Here is a 20772-nt window from a genome sequence, read left to right as displayed (position 1 = left end):
CATTTTGGGTTTTCATGAGCTGTATGCCATAATCATCAGTATTAAAACAATTAAAGACCTGAAATATTTCAGTTGGTGTGCAATGAATCTGAAATATATGAAAGTTTCATTTTTATCATTACATTATGGAAAATAATGACCTTTATCACAATATGCTAATTTTTTTAGAAGGACCTGTATTTATTTTTCTTTCGGCTGCTCCCTTCTTCAGGGGTCACCACAGCAAACTAAGTCGCATGAAAACTTGGTGATTATTTTACGCCAGATGTTCTTCCCGACACAACCACAGACCACCGAGCTACCACAGCCCTCTGTGTGGAGCAGAGAGCTGTTATCAGGGCACCAGAGGGAGCAGTTTTGGGGTTAGGGGCCTTGCTCAAGGGCTCAGAGTGGGGCAAATGAGGGTGGAGACTGGTGTGGGTGCTTCACCTATCCCACCCACATTTTGATGTTGTCAGTACCAGGAGTTGAACCAGCCATCTTCCGATCACAGGTCCATGTGTGTGTGCGTGTGTGTGTGTTTACAAATTCCTTAGTTGGGAAAAACATTTGCTGATGGTTAGTTTTTTTTAATTCAGCATTTCAACACTCTCAGATGAGCAACGTTGACATTTGTAAATAGATACTGACAGTTAATGTAAGCTTGTTACTGCAGATAAAATAAGTTGGCAAGTAAATATAATCTTTCATAAAGGTCCTTTTAGGTGACGGTGTTGGTGAAAGGTGAATAGTTCCTAAGCCCTCTGTTAATTATGAATCACATTTTCAGGGTTTGTTGTCCTGGCTGAAGAACTGTCAGGTCAGGAGTCGGTCATTTAGCACATAAATGTCCTGGTGCACATCACTCTGAAGGTGTGAGATCCGTGCTCTTTAAGAGCAGATATTTCACACTCTCACCAGTGTTGTTTGCTGCCTTTCTTTTAAAAACCAACCTAGGGTCGGTCACAATGTCACAACAAGGGTATGTTAATGCTGTGAGTGACATTGAACATTTTATTGTAGAAATGACAAAACTGGATAAAGACTGCAAGATGTATACTTAAATAATGTACCCATCTATTGATCCAAGGGCACCTTTTTTGTTTACCCTCTTGTGGATGATGGTGTCATATTAGCCCATTAAAAAAACACTTTCAAACCAGGCCTGGAACCAGTTCTTGCCATCTCGGTGTGTTTAATATTGAGGCCATAGTGGCATGGGTGGTTGGATTCAACCAGTTACTATTCTGCCTCTGATCCACAAAACAAGCTAGTAACAGAGCTGGTCAATGGTATGTAGTTCAAGTTCAAGTCAATTTTATTGTCATTTTCATCACGTGGTACATGTCGTAAGAACTGATGATCTGCATGTCAACAACAATTTACAAGTAGAGCTCCACATTAAAACTAGTTGGTAACGCAAGGATCAGTGGTTAGCACTGTAGCCTCACAGCAAGAAGGTCCTGGGTCCAATTCCTGCTTTGGACCTGGGGTCTTTCTGTGTGGGGTTTGTATTTTCTCCTCATGTTTGTGGGTTTTTCCCCATTGTGGCCTCGTTATGGTTGATATCCATCCCTCATTCGAAATGTGACTTGAATAATTAAAAGGTTATGCAGCAAGCATGCATATGTAGACAATATTTGATCATCACCACACTGCTTGCTTCTTGTTCTTATATCACATCTTTGCAAATTAGTTTTATTCATCAGCTGTTTGTTCTTTTTTGTTAAATTAGTCTTTTTTTTTTTATAGTCCAGTAGTTTAAAGCTAATTGTATCTTTTTCAGAGTAAGCTTTTTTTTATTTTACTCATGTCTCACAAAATCTGAATGTGTCTGAATATTTTTAGCATTAATAATCCATGACAAAATGCCTAAAACATTTGTTTTAACATGTTAAGCTTGACAATTTTGTTTTAAAGAAGAAAAACATAGATGCAACAAAGTTAATTGCTATACCTCTGTCTTTATTTAGCTGGCTATTCCGAGATTTAAGAAAATTACATTTTAAATCTTGTTTAAAAATTACACTCTGTCCCTGCCTGTAAAAACAGGCCAGTTTTAGAAAATATATTTTTCATCTTTTTCTATTCCTTTTGAACAAATAAAAGCAAACACTTGTGCTTTCTAAAGTCCAAGCTTTGAATATTTACAATACATCTAAAATGATTCAATTATATTGTTGTTTTTTGTAAGATAACTTACAAGGACACAGATTTCAGTGCAGCTATATTGTCTCTACTTCATTTTGGATTTTGTTTAGTTGTGCTTATGTTGTGTATTGTGTCTATGTGCTGCCATTTTCACACAGATCTTAAATAAAAATCAGTCTTGTTTCACCCTAAAAAACATAAAAAACATCTTAGATTTGTTTTGCTTGACTTTGCAGAACATATTAAACTGCATTATTGGTGTAATCCTCTTTTTATTTTAGCTTATTCTTTACTGAGTCAGAAAACACAAACACAAAAGTGTCATTTACACGTCAAACCCTAATTTACGTCAGAAGCCTTGTTTTCTTTTTTAATTTAATGGCTGTTGTATTTTTAATGGCTCCCTGGACTTCTTTCCTTTCACAACATTTGCATGCTTGCACACATGGCTATTTGCTCACTTGTGCTCACACACCTGTGCATTTTGTATTGTGTGCTGTTGCAGAGGAATTGTATCTCTGCTGCACTCTTTGTCTCTCATTCCCATTAAAAAGCCAATTTCTTTTTTAATAGCAACAACAGCTGGAGCTGACAGGGCCCAGTGTCTGCTGATGGAGCAAACAGCTCTTTAGCTGTAATGCAGCTCCAAGGCAGGTGCAAGACATGTTTTGGTGTTGTATAATGTGAAATATGTCAACAGGCAGCCTCAGCGAGAAGTTAAGCTGCAGAGGAAAAAAACTGTTAATATTAGTCACGATGGAAGCTCTCAAAAAGATATTTCATCATGCGTCATGTTAACTGTATTTCACTTACAAGCCATAATCTTTACCTCCTCCTTCTTCCAGTGCACCTGGGTAAATCCCAGGAGATGGCTGAACCTACAAGAGTACCAGAGCAAGAAGCTGATGCAAGACAGTGGCGTGGCCGTCCAGCGCTTCTTTGTTGCTGATACAGCTTCGGAGGCCCTGCATGCTGCAAAAAGACTCAGTGAGCAAATGACACACGAATGTACACACATGCACATGAAAACGTGGGTCACAGATGTCCACTGGAGCACTTCTGACCATAGCAGGCTTCAGAAATAACTTTCCTATAAATGTATGCAGTTGTGATTTAGAAAAGGAAATATCTTAGGAACGCTTTGACACTGGTTGGTGCCTGCTTTACTCTTCATGACCTACGTAAAGTGTTAAAACGCCATGGATACTGTGCCACTAGGGTCACCCAAGTTCTTGAAGCTCTGTCTAGGACTTGATTCTGCCGCCACCACAACCATGCTAAAACAGTATTGGTATGCTCAAAATTCTCCAGTTAGTTCTACATACATGCTTCTATCAAAGAGCATCCATTTTTGGCTGTTTGTTGTTTCTTTGCAGCAGGTTCATCATCCAGTGTGGAGGAAGCCTTACTAAAGAATCCACTAAACTTGCAAATTCTTTATTACTTTACACATTCCAACACTTGATGCAAAATAAATGCTGCAGACAGATTTAGGTCGACACGTCAGGGAAATTGAGGTTCCACCCTCAGCTGGGTTCTCACTAAGTTCACTTCAGATTTGCTAAATGTCAAAACAAACAGTAATAAGAGGGCGACGTTCTGTTTTTAGAGCACATTACTTTTGTTTTTGTTTGATACTACATGATGACGCCACATTTGTCCTCATGTCTAATGCGTTCTCGCTCTTTTTTATAAAACTGCATTTTAATTGTTTTTACAATTTTATTTTAACCATGTTTACTTGGACATTATGCGTTTTTTATTATCTGTGTTATTGCACATATAATAGCATTTTAATTTTAATTTTCTAATTCTAACAAACCTATTTGTGGTGCACAGTCCTTTGTCTCTGCAGCAGGATGTACAAATAGCTGTGGTTAATAAGGCCTGAAGTTTTATCAAGTTTAATCGCATCTTAATGCTGTTTACTTATGTGCATGAGCCAGTGTTTTTTGACCTTAGTGGTTGTGCCTGCTCTGTTTTTCATCACGGCACTCATCCGCGTTAATTCATTTCACAACCTCTCGCATTGAGTTTCTCATGCTTTGCATGTTTTGTTTTATTTTTGTCATTCTTTTGTTTTTATTTTTAATAATCAGTGTTTATTCTTGTGTGCCGTATGATTTATTGGTGTCTTACGCTCGCACAGAGCTATCCCAGGAAGCAAAGAAAATTATACTTGTCCTAAGATTTTTTTTTTTTAAGGAGGGATTGTACTTGAATGAACCAAAATGGTTTAACATTTATTTGCATGCACCCGCACAACTATCAAACCCCTACAACACATATTCCCACACTAAGATTTTTACTTTATTCAGTGTCTTCTTATAACAATGTCTATTTGATAGTACGTCAAAAGTTGGTTATCAACCAGTAAGGTGCCACTTTTATCAACAACTTATGGCTCGAAGGCCCGAGGTGCTGCTTTCAGTGGCTCCAGTTATGATGTAGAAAGAGATAAACAAGAAAAGTAAAATAAAATACCTATATTGCTGTAAGAGGCAAAAACACAAGACAGTACAGAGGAATTACCAGGCAACAAACGACTTAATGCAGCCCAGGTCAGCTCAAAGGAATGAACTACTTAAATTTTTATTTCCAGCAATTTTACCATACTCAATCTTTGTTTTTATCAGTGTCTGTTAGAGTTACCCCTCTGAAATGTTCATGCTCGGTGCTTGATGTGATTTATCACTGCATTTGCTGACCTCAAGAAATGAGATTCTTTCATATTAGAAATATTTTTACTGATTTCTGGAACTTCTGTTCCTTTTCCTACACAGGTACAGAAAACTTGAACTTTTTTGTTGATGTTGTTTCATCATCCTCCAGAAATAGACTAGATTTATTCAATAACACAGCATTAAATCCTAATTTGCATCCAGTTAACACTCCTCTGGCTGTTACAGCCAATGATGTGATTTTTTGTAAATTCTCAGCCAAACTGAAATTGTGCGCCAACATAAATGTTTGCAGTAATTTGTAGTTATCTTGGGAAATTAAGGTCTCAGTTTCTGGAGCGTATTTCAGAGCTGCTTTACTCTCTCATCTCCATTAGTGCACCAGGCTTTGTTTGGCATCCTTGTGCAATTGCCTCACACTTTTGTCTCTCGTGCCGACTGCTGGCGCACTAATAAAGCATACAAGTGTGCATCTATGGATGCTCCACTTATTCAGATTCACACTGTGTCAGTATGTCTTTCTCTTGGACTATGTTAGGTCATACATAAAGGTGATAGAGGGTGAAAGGAAGCGGGAGATATCTAACCTTCGTTAAGATCTGTTGCGTTAATAAACAGAGTAAGAATGCCAGGCTCTGACTCCCAGGGTGTGAGTAGAAGATGGGTGAGGAGCCAGCCCTGGCTAAAGCTCTCTTAAATGGCTGTAACACTGTAGAGGACACATGGTATTGCCCTATGCATGAGATGTGCATGGTTAGTCTATCTGAGCTGCCTGGGAGCAGCTCATACAGATTTCTGTGTGGCACTGACATCCTGCTGTGAGCCCCTGGTTCCTTGTGCACACACTAGAGTGAACTAGTCGAGCGTGAAGGCACAGTCACAGATGAATGGCATTCATCGCTTGCCTGTATGGGCACACAAACACACATGTGTTGCCAGCCAGTATTCTCCTTTCTCCTACACTCACTTAACCATGAATTGGTTAAGCTGACAGGTAAATTGCAGCCATGCTATATAGAATCCTCTTCTACTTTTTTCATGCAATGAACCAGATTTGGTGAAGTGGACACAGATTCATTTGTTCTATTCCCACCAAAGACAAACACCATTTTTACAAAAACATTTTAAAAATGGTGTCCATCATGGATCAATGATTTCCTTTACGCTTGATTGACAAGTCCAAGAGGAGAGTTTCCAGTGTAGCAGATGGGTGATGCACAACCAGCTAATAGCTCATGGAAAAACGTCTTTGATTCCTGAGGTACCACACTGGCTGAATCCTGCTGGGAGTGATCAGAAAGTCCAAAGCTTTTGGAAAATGCTCTCCACTGGGACAATGAGAGAGTGGTGAAATTACCACTGCTGTCCATCAAATTCAGTATTACACATCCAACAGTATCATGCTCAGTACTTAGAACTTGGTATTGTTGTTGTATGTGTGTGTGTGTGTTTGTTCTAAGCTCAGGTTTTAGAGAAAAAGCAGACAAAACTTGATTTTTTCTTAGCTGTCCCATTTGTGTGTTGATTGTTGAATTGTAAGTTTTCAGTAATTTAAGCCTCTTTGCCGTTGATGAGTGCGTCTCCACTCGGCTCTTGTCTTATTGGTTCTTCTCAGGTGTAGGTGATTTGCCACAGTGATCTGTTTCCTGCTCTGTGAGCGGGAACGTCAATGCAAAGTGAGCTGTATAATAACAGGTCATCTGCCCATTGTGGTCCTTAATCACCCTATTATCAGACTTAAGTTACTTTAGCTTAACCCGGGACTAGGTTATAGAGATATGGGAGGAGGGTTGAATAATCCTCTTCAACCACTGATATTGCTCTTTTTTTTTTTTTTAGAAAAAGTGAATCAGTGGAAATTTATTTGAAAATGAAGAAAATTATTAAATAGAAGTCATTGAAATGAAGTTATTGTTTCGGGGAAACTGTACTTTTTGACAAAAAGTACACACAATGTATGCTTATTTTTATTTATTTTTTGTACATTTGAAAAGTCATATCACTGCCAGAATAATTAGTCTGGTAGGAGTGATAAAAACATCCGTCCGCCTTCCTGCTTCTTTCCTTTCTGGGCCATGGGGGTCACTGGTATCCGATAACGTTTTGCAACAAGCATTTCCTTTGCCAAGTTATTAGAGATGCACAATATTATCGGCATGGTATCGGTATCGGCCGATATTAGCGTTAAAGTTCAGTATCAGACATCGACCATTCTTCAAAATAACTCACCGATATAAAAGGCACTGTTTTTGTATGACAACCCAGTGACAAGGATGCCTGCAGCGGCAGCACAACATGATGATGTCACACACACGTACCTGATCTCACGGCGGAGAGGAAAATTTAAAATGTCGGCGGTGTGGAGGTTTTTTGTCCGTTGGTGAGGATGTCAGATTCCAAAGATTTTTGGACTACGTTGAGCCTCGCTACATCGTCCCCAGTCAGAGATATTTTTTCCGATGTAACCTTACCCGAGTTACAAGCCGTCATTTCCGATGTCATTGAGAAACTAATAGCCAATAGCACTTGGGTGAGTTTTACCACAGATTTTTGGACATTGTGTTAGCCCCGTTAGCATGATTAGTCTTACGGCACAATGGATAGACAAAAACTTTGAACTTAAAAAAGGTCCGTCCTTCATGCACAAGAGTGCACAGGATCCCACACTGCAACTAGAAACCTGGAACAAGCCTCCTCGAGTAAGACAGAATCGCAGGTGACTAATGCTGATAAATAACATTTAACACTTTTCATTTAATATAAGTCAAAGTGCTATGCATATGGTTGTTACTGAATTTATGTCACCAGGTCTTACAGCTGTTAAACAATTTTTGTAGCAAATAAGCCTAAATAAGAGGAATATGTTCTGACAAAGGAAAGTATATAAAAAATATCGGTATCGGTTATCAGCCAAATAAGTTTTAACGTATCGGCATATCAGACATCGGCCATAAATTAAATATTGTGTATCCCTAAAAGTTATTGATTACTGCTTACTATTGTTCCTAAAAATAAATTAACATACATACTGTAATAGACATAGGAAAATTGTATAAGAGAATTCAAAACAGCAAAAAAGCAGCAGCATGTTGTACTTGCTGAAAACAATCAAAGGCATTTTTTAAAGACAAGTAAAAAGTGCTTTACAGTACTCTAAATAACAGCAAATTTGGGTAATTTTGATATAGTGTAAATGTTTCTACAGTAATGTTCACATTAAAAGTTAGGCAAATGTTAATATTGAAGTTGTTTTAAGATAACAGTCACTAGTCTGATCCCTACGAACAAGCGTTTTACTCCACTGTCCGGGCAGAATACATTTTATTTCTTCAAACTAAAGTTGTTTAAAGAGCTGTCTACAAGTAAAACTTCAGTTTTTCCTAACCTTTTTATTTATCAGTCTCAGTTTTTAATATTTTGATCTATGGTCTCATTAAACAAGTTGCCACCAAATGTTTAAAATTATTATAAAAAGAATGCCTCTACCACTGGGCTACTTCCTCATTTATTAATACTTTAGTTTTGAAAATGAAAAATAATAATTAAATAAAGAAATACCCTGCTTCAGTTTTGAAAGCCCAATATTTTATTGTCTTGCTGGATAGATGATTTTAACAGTCTGGATCATTGGATCTTTCAGTTTTGATCTGAACAGTGTGGATCTTTATGTTTAGTATACAACAATTAAAATGTTATTTTTTTTTATCAAACTTTTATTTTGAAGCCTGACCATGAAGCAGCAGTTCATTGAGTTTATATATCCTATCATATTAGAAAAAAACATATGTTTATTCAGACTGTGTTGGTCTCATGCTTAATTTCACCCACTGAGCTCAACCAGCTGCAGAGTTACCATGGTTACTGAGTTCATCTTTTCTTGTTTTATTATTTTTTAATTCATCCAAATTGGTGGTACTTTGTTGTAATTGGAAGAAGACACCTTGTAATGTCTGAGATTAGCAACCTTCAGGTTCAACAACGTTTGAGCAACATCGCATCTTGTGTTTTAAATCTTTGCCATTTATGTGATTTTTTTATTTATTTTCCTTCATTGACCATGGTTTAATAGCCTGCAACCTCCAACCATTTGGAAGTAGCTATTTTTTTATTAATGTAGTTTGAAATATGTATTAACCATTATTTTATTATTCATGTTATTGAGCCACTTTTTCATAATCAGTGTTTGAATTTCTGTTATAGATAGCAGTTTTTAGTTTAACACAGGTTCAAGGCCGAGGCGTTATTTTAATGCCATTCTACTGGATAATTTAATGAGTGATCATAACATTTTTTATTATTTTGTTGTAAGTTTTACTGTAGCCTGTTCTGTCCAGAATTATCTGTCCTGAGCTTAAATATTTTTTGTTGTTGTTTCCCACTTTCAGCTTTCTTGTTTTTTTGTTTTAATTTATAAATTTATATCTATCACATCACAGCATAAGGATTTTTTTTTATGCATTAACAATAAAAGTCATCATGTCAAAAAGTTTGAACCTTTTTTTTTTTTTCATAGGTTTTACATAGATGGACTTAATTAAACATGTTTGAAACAAAAACATCTTATTCTTACCACTTATTTAAACCAGGCAGGTGCAATCTAAAAAAGGATTATCACATTATGTGGTTTTGCAAAATACAAGTTAAATAACTAAAGTGGTGAATGGTTCTGGCTGCAAGTCAAGATAATTCAGTTATTCTTGCAGTTCCTAATATTAAGAGACTTTTAATTAAGGATATTTCTAATAATGTCGTATTTTGTTTCCCCTTTCTGCGATAGCAAAAACAAATTCTTTTAAATCTACCTTTGTCCATCCATAAGTCAGTAATTGAGCTGACCTTGTTCAGCTTCAGTGGTCCATCCAATTCTGTTACTTTGCACCATAAAATAAACGCAATGCCAGGATTTCAATCTTTGACAGAATTTCCAATATTATTAAATTATAGTTGTTTTATTTATTCAAGAACATATGTGCTCAACCTCAGTATTTCCCCTACCATTATCCAAGGCCCCTGTCAACAGAACCAGGCACCCTGTCTACCAACATAGACCATGGGTGTACCCATTACTTATTATTATTACCCATTACTTATAATTTGCCCCCCTCCCCACCCCCCTCACACACACAAACACACACACACACACGTACTGTTCATGGTTGGGGAGCGGAGCTTTTTACCAAGGACCGGCTTCGTCCTGGCATTAGAAACATAACTCTGCTATGGGCCAATTTCTTTATTGGTGTGTGGCTTCATCTAGGCGTAAGAATGGTTCCTTTCAAAAATTGGGTTGCAACATTATATCCAATTAGGCCACCACAAATGTATCTAAATATGTAATAAGCAACCCCTATCATTTGAGGAAACTATATGTTCTAGTTTTTATATTGCTTAAAAGTATGGTTTCCTTAAATGATTGGCGTGGCCAAAGAGTAATCTAGGCTATGTCCACGCTACAGGTCTTCATGCTCAAGACAGTCCAATGTTTTTGCTCAAATACAATTTTTTGAGTGGTCATTTACATGATCAATAAAATATGACCTTAATCAGACTCCAATGTGAACTGTTTATAGTTTAAAGGCAAGCCTGTGTGCACAGAAGAAAACGTGCAGTCACATGCAGCACGGATGCTACACATGTTGGCATGTATGATTCTGAAGTTGTGCTATCAGAACTAAATAAATTATCTGACAGGCTTGTATGGTACAGTGTTGACATTTAATCTTGCCTTTAGATGGTTCTTCCAACGCATCATTGTACTTTTGGAACTGGAGTGATGTACTGAAGGTAAAAATAAAAAAATAAAAAACTTTAATTCCCTGGTTTTACCTTTGTAGGATTTGTAAATCTAATTCTATTATATATATTTCTCATTAGTCTTTTTGAGCCAAAGCATCAAATTAGACTCAGTCTGCTTGTTGACATGTTTGCTTATTCAGATTTTAATACAGATGAAATCTTGAGGTTTAAATAGGTTTTTTTTTCTGCTAGTTCCAAAGTTAAATTGCGAAGCCATAATGTCGACTGCCTCTCCGTTTATAATAAGATTTCTCAAACATGAAATGCACAAGACTCATGTTTCTACATACCAAGTTTGAGATATCTTATCAACTCCCATAATGAATATAGATTTTGTGCTTACCTTTCAGACAGGTTTCCATGGCCATGTACGTGCACACAAATTGATATGTTCACATACCTGCGCTCTGCTGCGGCAAAAAGAATATGATTATGTAGTCCACTTTGTGCATTGCCACCGGCTTGACAGATGCATCTGTTGAGCAAATCTTGATGGATTTTCAGACTGAATTTTAAATCAAAACAGCATTTTCCCAGTCCCTCCTTGCTGCAGACTACTTCATGCTTGCCATACCTGCTGCTTCCCACTGAAATCATTCATTGACAAAATGGTGATGGAGAGATTCATGGCTTTTTCAGACTTGGCTGAATGATGAACCTATGTGAGGAATGTGAGCAAAATATACTTGCAAACATGTACGCCTCCTGTCAAAGGAGATGGGGTGGAGCTAAATCCATTTCTCATTGTTCTTTATCTTCATGTCTTATTGACAATCTGTACAAACGTCTGATATTTTTGTGTCTTTATTTTTTATCTTGTCTTGATCTTTTTTTATGCCTTTTTTATTTTACCCTCCACATTCAGCGTAGTTTACCCCTACTGTTTTTCTTCCCCTTAGCAGTCCCACTGCCAGAATGATAATTATTAGAAGAGGGAAACATTTAAATTTATTTCACTCTGTCATGAATATTCAGTGTAAACAGTTTTAATGCCTGTCTAATCTCATGTGTGCTTATTAGAAGGATAGTTAATTTGATATGTTGGCACACTGCATAATAGCAAGCTACCTTGACACTAGTTGACTCTTTGATGAGGCAGGTGTGTGTGTGTGTGTGTGTGTGGGGGGGGGGGGGGGGGTCGGTGTGGATGCTGGCTTGGATTTGGAAATGCTTATGATTGATAATCTGTGACAAAGAGGGGATGAGATATCTAAGGATTTGCTCTCCTCAAAAACAGGACAAACGTGTCTTATTTGAAATTATGAAACAACCACAGTTGAATCTTTCTAAATGTTAAAATGCAGATTTTTTTAAACCAAATTGCATTTATGCAACAAAAAAAAATACAATTGTTACTCAATATTTTGTTGCTCCTATTATTAATTAGTAATATAATTATTTAATTACTAATTTTCTTTACTAAACAAAGGCCTTTAAATACAGGCTGTGGGTTACATTTAAAGGTAGAATAATACATTTGGAGCCATATTAAATTCATTAAAATTATTTTGAAAGATTAGAAATTGTTTAGTCATCTTAACTTTGCACTTAGCATTATTTATAAAAAAAATATTTGATTGCCTGTGGAGACCTTTTCACTGTGCACCTCTCCCTCATACACAGTACATGGGCTTATGCTTATGGGTCTTTAACACACAGCACATCACAAAGACTGGTTGCAGCAGGCTCTCATTCATGTCACCGTCATTGTAGTGTGTAAAACCTTTAGACTGCTTAGAAAAACCCATATTCATTTGATCGCATCTACATATTTAGAAATTCCACAGTAAAACACTAAAGTCACAAGATATGTCGTACAGTATATTTCTACTTTAGCAGCCAAGACCAACAGTCAAACATTTTTGGCAGAGTACTGAGATGCATTTATACCTCTGACTGGGACTAATGGTGCCTAGGATGCCATATGTTTCTTTACCCAACAGTCTGTCTGGCTTGTGCCATCTGTCACAACAATGCACCTCCCATTCATTGGCATTATTACAAACAGTGCTGCAGACTTCTTTATCCAGCAATGATGCATTTTTTTTAACCTGTGTAACAATATAGTATCTTTTTGCAACACAGTTTCCAGCATAACAATGTGTATTCTATGTACTCAGAAACATTGCCAATGTAGAGAAGTATATCATTCTGTAATATTTAAAAACTGAATCATCAGTGGACCAAGAAGTAACTAATTATGAACCTTTTTTTTTCCCAAGGTTTTACAAAAAAATCTAGTTGTGACTATTGATGGAGAAGATGATTGGACCTGTATTGGACTGCTGATAGTAAGAGAAGCTACTTTAGGAAGGCATTAGGAAAAAGAACAGTGCAGCTATTATTATTTTCCTCATACATAAAAAAAAAAAACAATAAAAACCTCTAGCATGACTAATAATTTAATATCTCTTTATTATTGGACATATAAAAAAACAACATGCCAAAAATTCTGGGAAACATTTTGTTTCATAAATACATTTTGGCGGCTGTTGAGTTTAGGTCCAAACAGGTTATTGATTTCTCTCCCAGTAATACATGGGTAATTAAAGAATTTCCAGTTTTATACAAATAAAAATAGCCCCATTTTTAACACATTTCCAAGCACTTACCCAGTGATAGTTTTTATCTGCATAATGCCAAATTGCATTTTTAGACCATTCTAAGCTTCAGTGCACAATCAATTTGTAAGAAGTAATACAGAGATTATTTTCTTCTTATGCTCTGCTTTACGTGCGTCTTCTCTTTGTACACTCCTCAGTTCATTTCCATTTTCACCTACCTAGGTTTGGATAGCAGTGTTTTATGAAACCAGTCGTTTCACTTCACATTCTATTATCCTCCACTCTTTTTGTGTAATACTGTTCTTATCTCACCAATTACACACGTTTGGACAGATTTAACAATAGAACAGTGTGATTACAGAAATAAAAAACACTGCCGCTGCAGGTCTGATCACATTATGTGCACATGTGGCCCACTTCTACTGCAGATTGGGAAAAACAAATATATCTTACTGTCAATCTTGGTTAAAGCATGGAACATGGCCAGAACTCTCATCCCCTCCCATCTCTTTCACCCTGTCCCCACTGGAGTCTCCTTGTTCACGTCAACATTTCAAGCTCCTTTTAAGACCACTTTCATCTTCCTCCCTTCAGAAAATAAGACAGAGTCTCTGGTGAAAAGTGCTGACAGTAATAGTTAGTGTTGAGTCGTGTTAGCTCGACTACGTTCTTTTCACTGCTGTCTTTGTCTGAAGTAGTACGAGTCATTTCGACTCCCTTAGAAGTATGTTTGTGCATTTTTGTAAGCCAGCTGGGACTCATAATAGTTCCTCCTGCCATTGGTTCACACTGGACAAAGGACGTCCAACCAGCTGCTTATCTATCTTGCATCAGGTCCTTAAACTTCAAAGGGTTATGCAGCTTTAGTCACTTACAAGAGATTGCACTTGTATTGCTGCCATCTTTGCACTCTTGCTTCTAGCCATTCCACTTTTAACAAAGTGGTTATTATTTTCCATAAATACCTTAGCCTACTGGCAGTGATACTAAATGTGGTATAAAAAAAATAAAAAACAAATTAAATTTTAAAATGAAAGTCAAACAAAAACCATAACAAAGAAAGAAAAGTTTACTTACCTCTTTGAAGACAATTCTATTTTGAAACCCCTCAACTTTGATGTCTAAATGTTTGGTTCAGTTTGAGCAATTTCATGCTTTTCATGTTCCAAACATTCACTTCATGTTGGATGACGACCTCACTGTGATGCTAAAAACAATCAACCAGAACTCGAATAGTCTTTGCACCATCTTGACGAGATCTTTTAGGTGTGAATCAACCCACCTGCTATCCCTTGATCAAAATGACCCACTAGGTTTAATTTTTATTTTGACCCAAGGGCAGAAGAATGCATTGGGCTCTTTTTACTAGACAGTCTGTGATAATGGTTTTGAGCTTGCACAAACCTTCGATAGTGAGATTGTGGGTGGAGCACTGGGGAGCATAGTGGCAGCATATTTGTGAATGCCACTGTGTGACTTTGTCAGGATCTAAGAGAATCATGCCAGGAGAGGTATCAGGGGTATGACATCTATGCTTTTGTATTAATAACCTTGTCAAAATCACAGTTGATGCCTTGTCCTGAGACCAGAGTAACCATTCATTCAAATTCTTCAAGACAAAGTCACACAGTGGCATTCACAAATATGCTGCCACTATGCTCCCAAGTCCAATTCTACGGTGGGCACATAAGTTATGGTGAGGGCTCTAGCAGCCTTCTCAATAACTTTTTGTGTATAATTCTACAGGTTCAGAGTAGGTGGCTGTAGTTTTTTCCCAACATAAACACATAGATGTTCTGTGCGGCAACAATGTTGATGAACGCAGACTGTACACACTGAGCACTGATAAAAATGTCTCACCAGCATCACAGACATGAACAAAGTTATGAAATCATAATTAGAAGCAGCTGTCAATCAATTCTGTAGAGCGAGATAACATTTTCAAGAATCTACCTGTAATAAAGAATAATTTCACAATAAATGTATCTTTATCTTGCAGCAGTCCCAGCTGAATGCATGAAGCTCAGAAGCTTCACTTTGTTTTTTATAACGACAGACAAGATCATGATTCTGATCGACATCAAAAGCATCATATTGTGAACATTCGAATAAGACTGCCTTAACCCTTTTGACTTTATGACTATTTATCAACCACCTTATTTAACTGCTTTAAAATACTATTTTTAAATATTTATTTTCCACAAAAACTAATCAGTGTTTTAGAGCTGTCTCAGCCTGGACATTTTTTGGAGTATTTTCCTCCATTAGTATACACTCTGGGTCAACATCCCCATCCTCCTCTGTTCTCCAGAGCTCAGAGTCAGACCTAGTGGGGCTCAGTCCACTCTTCCTCTCTTCATCTTCTAAAACAAATCATGATCACCCTCTTCATCAACAAAGTCCTCACTGTCTGACTCACTGTTTTTCTCCTTCATGATCCTCTCCTCTTTCTGAGAGATTCAAACTTTGCGGTTCCGTCCTCCTCTGGGTCAGCAGCTCCTCATCTCGTTCAAAAATTGTCTCGTTGTTTTGGCTCAAACACACTAAAACTGACTAAACATTAAACAAACTAAACTAAACCCTAAGTATAAAACTCAAACACGTTAAATATCACAAATCTCTGAAACCTCATGACTCACTCCCGCTCTCGCTGCATCTTAATCGCGCAGAACTCCATTCAACTTCCATGTCTTTTTCTTCTTCCTGTAGATTTTTTGGCATCTGACAAATAACTCTTGAGTCTCTGTCAGAAAGGAGGTTACTTATCTGTTCAACGGGGGTAGGAGGTTAAAGTGGAGGGTGATAGGAGTGTTTTGTCCCTGAGACTGTCCGTCTTTACTACTGCCTCTCGCTCTAACATGCTTCAGATATGACGATGCTTATCAGAAAAAGATGTGGAGTGGATTATTGATCTTAACTCTAGTTTTACCTGGCCTATTAACACAATTTAAAAAAATATATGTTGTGTAGTTCAGTCTGTACTTATGACAAATTAAAATGGAGTCTCTGAAAGGCTGTGTCTTTCCCACTTGAGCGGCTGAAATTGGTCATATGACTATCACGTGCCGGCATGTCAGTTGACTCCAAAGAAAAGAAAATCATCAGAGTAGGCAGTGCCATACACTTGAGATCACCACTCGCCTCCTGTTATTGAAAAGGAAGCTCTAGAGGCATCTTAGGTACATTGTTAAATTGCAGTAAAAAAAAAAAAAAAAAAAACTTTACTCTTACTTTAGCACAAAGTGTGTATTAAAGGTTAAATGTTTTAACATTTACTTAAAGCATTGCAGTGTCATGACTGCTACTTTTTTCCTTTCGACCGCTCGCTTCCTAAGATGTCTCCACAGCGAACTAACTCACATGAAGACTCTGTGATTGCTTTTATGCCTGATGTCCTTCCTGATGCAACCACGGACCACCAAGCTACCACAGCCCTCTGTGTGGAGCAGAGAGCTGCTGACTAGGGTACCCGGAGGAGCAGATGGTGGGGGTTAAGGGCCTTGCTCAAGGGCTCAGAGTGGGGCAAGTGAGGGTGGAGGCAGGTGTGAGTGCTTCACCTTTCCCACCCACATTTTGATGTTCTCGGTCCAAGGGATGGAAGCGGCAACCTTCCGATTACAGGCTCACCTTCTCTAACCTCTGTGCCACCATTAACTTCCCTAACACTAAAGGAGGTTTTCTAATTTAGCCACCATGTGGTCATGTACTAATAGGTTAAATTAAGGGGACCTTACCATGAGGCAACTTTATTTTATGTTATCAACATTTTTCCATTTTGTTCTAAGCACTCTATTTTCATATTTGGTGCAAACGTAGTAGTCTTTGTGTTAACTGAGGGAACATAATAATTGCAGTTTTTTTTTCTCCATTGTATGTGTTGGTGAGGATTTTTTGTGTTTAATTATTGAAGCTTATAAATCTGTTTGTGTGCACTCTAAAAGAAATTTGTTTGACAAATTTATTTCCATTAACCGTCTTGTTGCTGTTTACGTAGCCAGAGTTTGAAACGCATATTATGGTAATAACTCCTTCTTAAATGGGTTGAGGTTAATTTACATACCCATTAACTGGTGATGTCAAGTCATAACAACAGTGCTTTTTCTTATCCCTCTTACCCACACATTCTGGCCTTTCCCTTGTCAGTGACTAGTCTTTCTTCTTGTTTTATCTTTTGTATCTTTCTATTTCCTCAATGTGTTGTACCTTTTTTTACTTTTACACTTTTGCAGATGGTCCCCTTCTTGGTTGTATTAGTTACCACTCTAATATATATTTCCAACTTTTAAAATATAATGGTGCTTATTAGGAATGTGCGATATATACGGTATACGGTAGAAACAATAGAAATTTAGCCTACGATAGAGATCTGTCTTCTACCGGCTAACCGCAGTAATGCTGTGTCTGATGTAAAATCAGAGTTGTCAGTTTAATCGTTACTTTTTTTGAGTTGAAAACTGTGCGCAAGTGGCGTTAAAGTCTTTTCTTCGAGAGCTAAGTAGCGAAGCTACAAGCTAACTTACCGCGGTGCTAACCACGGCCGGCTTGCCGTAGTGTTGCCGTATTCTGACGCATGCGCAAAACGCTGTGTTCCGTCAAAAGTTTTTTTTCTGTCGAAAGTTAAAGTAAGCGTTGGTCATCTTTAGAGAAACCTGCTCTCTGATCTGTGAAAAGAACGCTGTGTTGTGTGATTTTACTTCGAGACCCTCTGGTCAAAGCCACAGACTCATTTTTTGTCAGCTCTCCATTAAAGCAAAAGGAGTCGCCAACTAGAGGGTTGGAGTGTAAAATGCTGCTCTGTTGCTGTTCATATCTTAAGTGAGAATACTGGAAACTGTTAAGTTAACAACATATTCTTTTGTTTAAAACTTATGGCTAAAACTACATTTTATATATTTCGCACTGTTTTGCACTACAAGCAAGAAGCCCAATACTTGATTTGTTTATTATTTAAAAACTCTCTGGACCTAGTAGTGGAATTTTTTTTAATTCAAAATATATGATAGCAAAAGGACACCCTATGCTTAAAAAAAAAAAAATAATCCTATTAAGTTTTATACCCAAAACATATTGCGATATATATTGTTATTGCCACCCTTTACAATACATATCGTGATATGAATTTTATGCCATATTGCACATTCCTAGTGCTTATTTACCACTTTGACATTGTGTGGATTAAAACAATTGCTGTGTGCTAGGTTGAGTTAGCTGCATGCCTCTTTCAACTTTCCATTTCTTGCAAGGCCTCTGCTGATTGACCGGAGTTTACATCCCTCCGTGGGGTTGGCACATTGGAAGACAGATGTTAGCCTACAGTTTTTCTTCCTGCACTACCTGCCAAGATAACACTCGTAGCATACAATGAGGAGAAAAGAGAGGAGGGACTGGTGTGGTAACAAAAGGTTATTGACACAGGCTCCGTGCCTGGTCGACATATGGGCAGAGCAGAAATCCCTCACAGTGTGTATAACTATAACCTGTAAAACATACACATACAGTAGACTCTTGGAGAATCTGCAAACAGAGATTAAACACAGACAAGTACAGCTGCCAAGTGGCATGTTACACTGACCTCTCAGCGGACTTGTTATCCTTTGCATTAGCAGATTCTTCAGTCTCAAGTTGCAAAGAGAACGCAACACATCTGAAATTGTCTTAACAGCTGTAAATAGGCTTTGCAGTTTAAAGCAGCCTGTCTCTCAAAGAGCTGATTCCTTTAAGCAGCTTAGTGTTTCCGCCTCCTCATTACAAACCCTAACCTTTTCATGTTCTGAGTAGGACGTCAAAATATTCCACAAACATTTCCTTCAACTTATTAAAAAGATGATGTATGCGCTAGTAGAAATGGACATGTTGCTTTTTGTTTGTCCACTATTAAATCATCGTTTTGCTGGAACTGAAATTAAGAGTTAATTTGTTGAAGACAGAATTAACGTTAGCAGAGAGAAATGTGACCATACCTCGTTCCTTGCTGAAAGGAGCTCCAACCATTAGTCACACTTCATTACTCATCCATGGAAGTTGCATTGCGAGTAGTCCTCCCGCCCTCTGATGGATCAGCAGAATCTTGCAGCAGATGTCGGTACTTTTTTCATCTTTTTTTCTTCTATTGTTCATGCTGAACTGATGAAAATTGTTCACTCAATAATGAGGAATGAGCAGCTAATTCTGTGGACACTTGGTTCCATTTTTTGTTAAGTAAGACCGAGTATTTTTCTAGTTAAGTGTCTCACAACGCATTTTGATAGGAGTGCACATCTTTGTGCAGGTTTTACCATGACACAAATGATTGTCCCTGCAGACATTTGTGTGGTCATTTAGTACCCACCGTCCACAACACTATCATCATTACTGTCACCCCTCTGGTTGGATCGCAGTGACAGACTCTCAGTCATGGGTTTGAACTGTTGATCTCTGTCTGAGACCTAGGCCATGTCAGGTTGTCATTAGAGGTGCTTTCTATGTCTGAGATCCGGGTGGACTTCTCCTCTAATGAGGACTCAGCTGTCATGCAAGCACTGAGTAGAGGAAGTGTCAAAAAAGGTGTCACTGTTGGTCTGGGACACTGATATTCTCTTTCTTTGAGTAGCACTAAGATGGCATCATTACTGTAGATACAGAGACAGACAAAGGAGCTGCAGATTTAACCAGACAAGACTGTGTGATGGTAATGATGCGTTTAGTTATGTCAGGCAAAATTGTTGTGGTCTTTGACGTTTTTGGTGACCAAAACCGTTTGTTAGTCTCTCGTTATACCCGTTGACGTGTTCTGACTAGTGTGCCAGAAGCAAGAGGACTTTCAGTGTCGGCTGCCCTTTCAACCTCAACTGAACAGGCAGCAAATGTATTTTGCTTAAGAATTTGAGGTCATTATATGTCAAGGTAGATGCAAAACTGTTTTATTTTTCTTTTGCCTCACATCCAATCACTCCATGGATAGAGAAATTTCCCGTCTGACCTTTTCACAGTCTGGTAGAATTGGAAATGAGAAAGGTTTATGGGAAGTTGAACTTATCCAAAACAATATTAGCTTTACAGTTCTGCTTAAATGAAATCATCGCACACGGACCCTTATTATTAAGCCTAGCCTGTACTGTGTACTGGGCCTGACCGTGCTAATGTGTAATTAAAACATGATGTGTTGACAAGCCAATTACACTGATTATTTCACAGAAGTAAGTGATCTAGTTTGACATTTTTAATGTTGAAAAAAAAAATAGAAAATTGGATGGACATGCGCATTGTTTTGCTCATAGAAAATACAACTATCAAAAAGTTACCCTTTTTAAAATAAGTATTATATAATAGCTTAATTGCCTTTGCTATGTTGTGATACAATAAGTTTAGTTTATTCATTTATTTTTGTTGTGCGTCAGCAAAAAGCTCATTGTTAAAATTAAGGTAAACTTGAGCCTATATGTTTAATTCAACCGTTATTGATACAGGTTACTCTCATTGAGCCTCGGGGACTCATTTACAAGAGAGACCTGAATGTATATAATGAATATTTGCATTTGAAATCCTAATTAAAGTTATTTAAAATAATGCTGTGTGCCAGGGAAAGGAAGCAAATTAAAGCTGTTGCTTTTGTATGATAATAT

The 20772-nt window shown here is 37.5% G+C and overlaps 1 protein-coding gene across 1 annotated transcript in view; it reads left to right on the top strand.

Annotated features, from left to right (window-relative positions):
* Window positions 1–2975: 2975 nt before the first annotated feature.
* Window positions 2976–20772, top strand: part of suclg2 (succinate-CoA ligase GDP-forming subunit beta) — a gene marked incomplete at its 5' end in the record, with an annotated part of 106004 nt that continues 88207 nt past the window's right edge. The window contains 1 exon segment of the mRNA XM_037678619.1: window positions 2976–3117. Coding sequence (XP_037534547.1) covers window positions 2976–3117 — 142 coding nt within the window.

Source organism: Nematolebias whitei, chromosome 7 (genome assembly GCF_014905685.2).
Source record: "Nematolebias whitei isolate Nwh7 chromosome 7, NemWhi1, whole genome shotgun sequence".
In the NCBI taxonomy this organism is placed as follows: domain Eukaryota; kingdom Metazoa; phylum Chordata; class Actinopteri; order Cyprinodontiformes; family Rivulidae; genus Nematolebias; species Nematolebias whitei.
The sequence above is the reverse complement of the archived record's forward strand: the minus strand, read 5'-3'. Positions and strand labels throughout refer to the sequence as shown.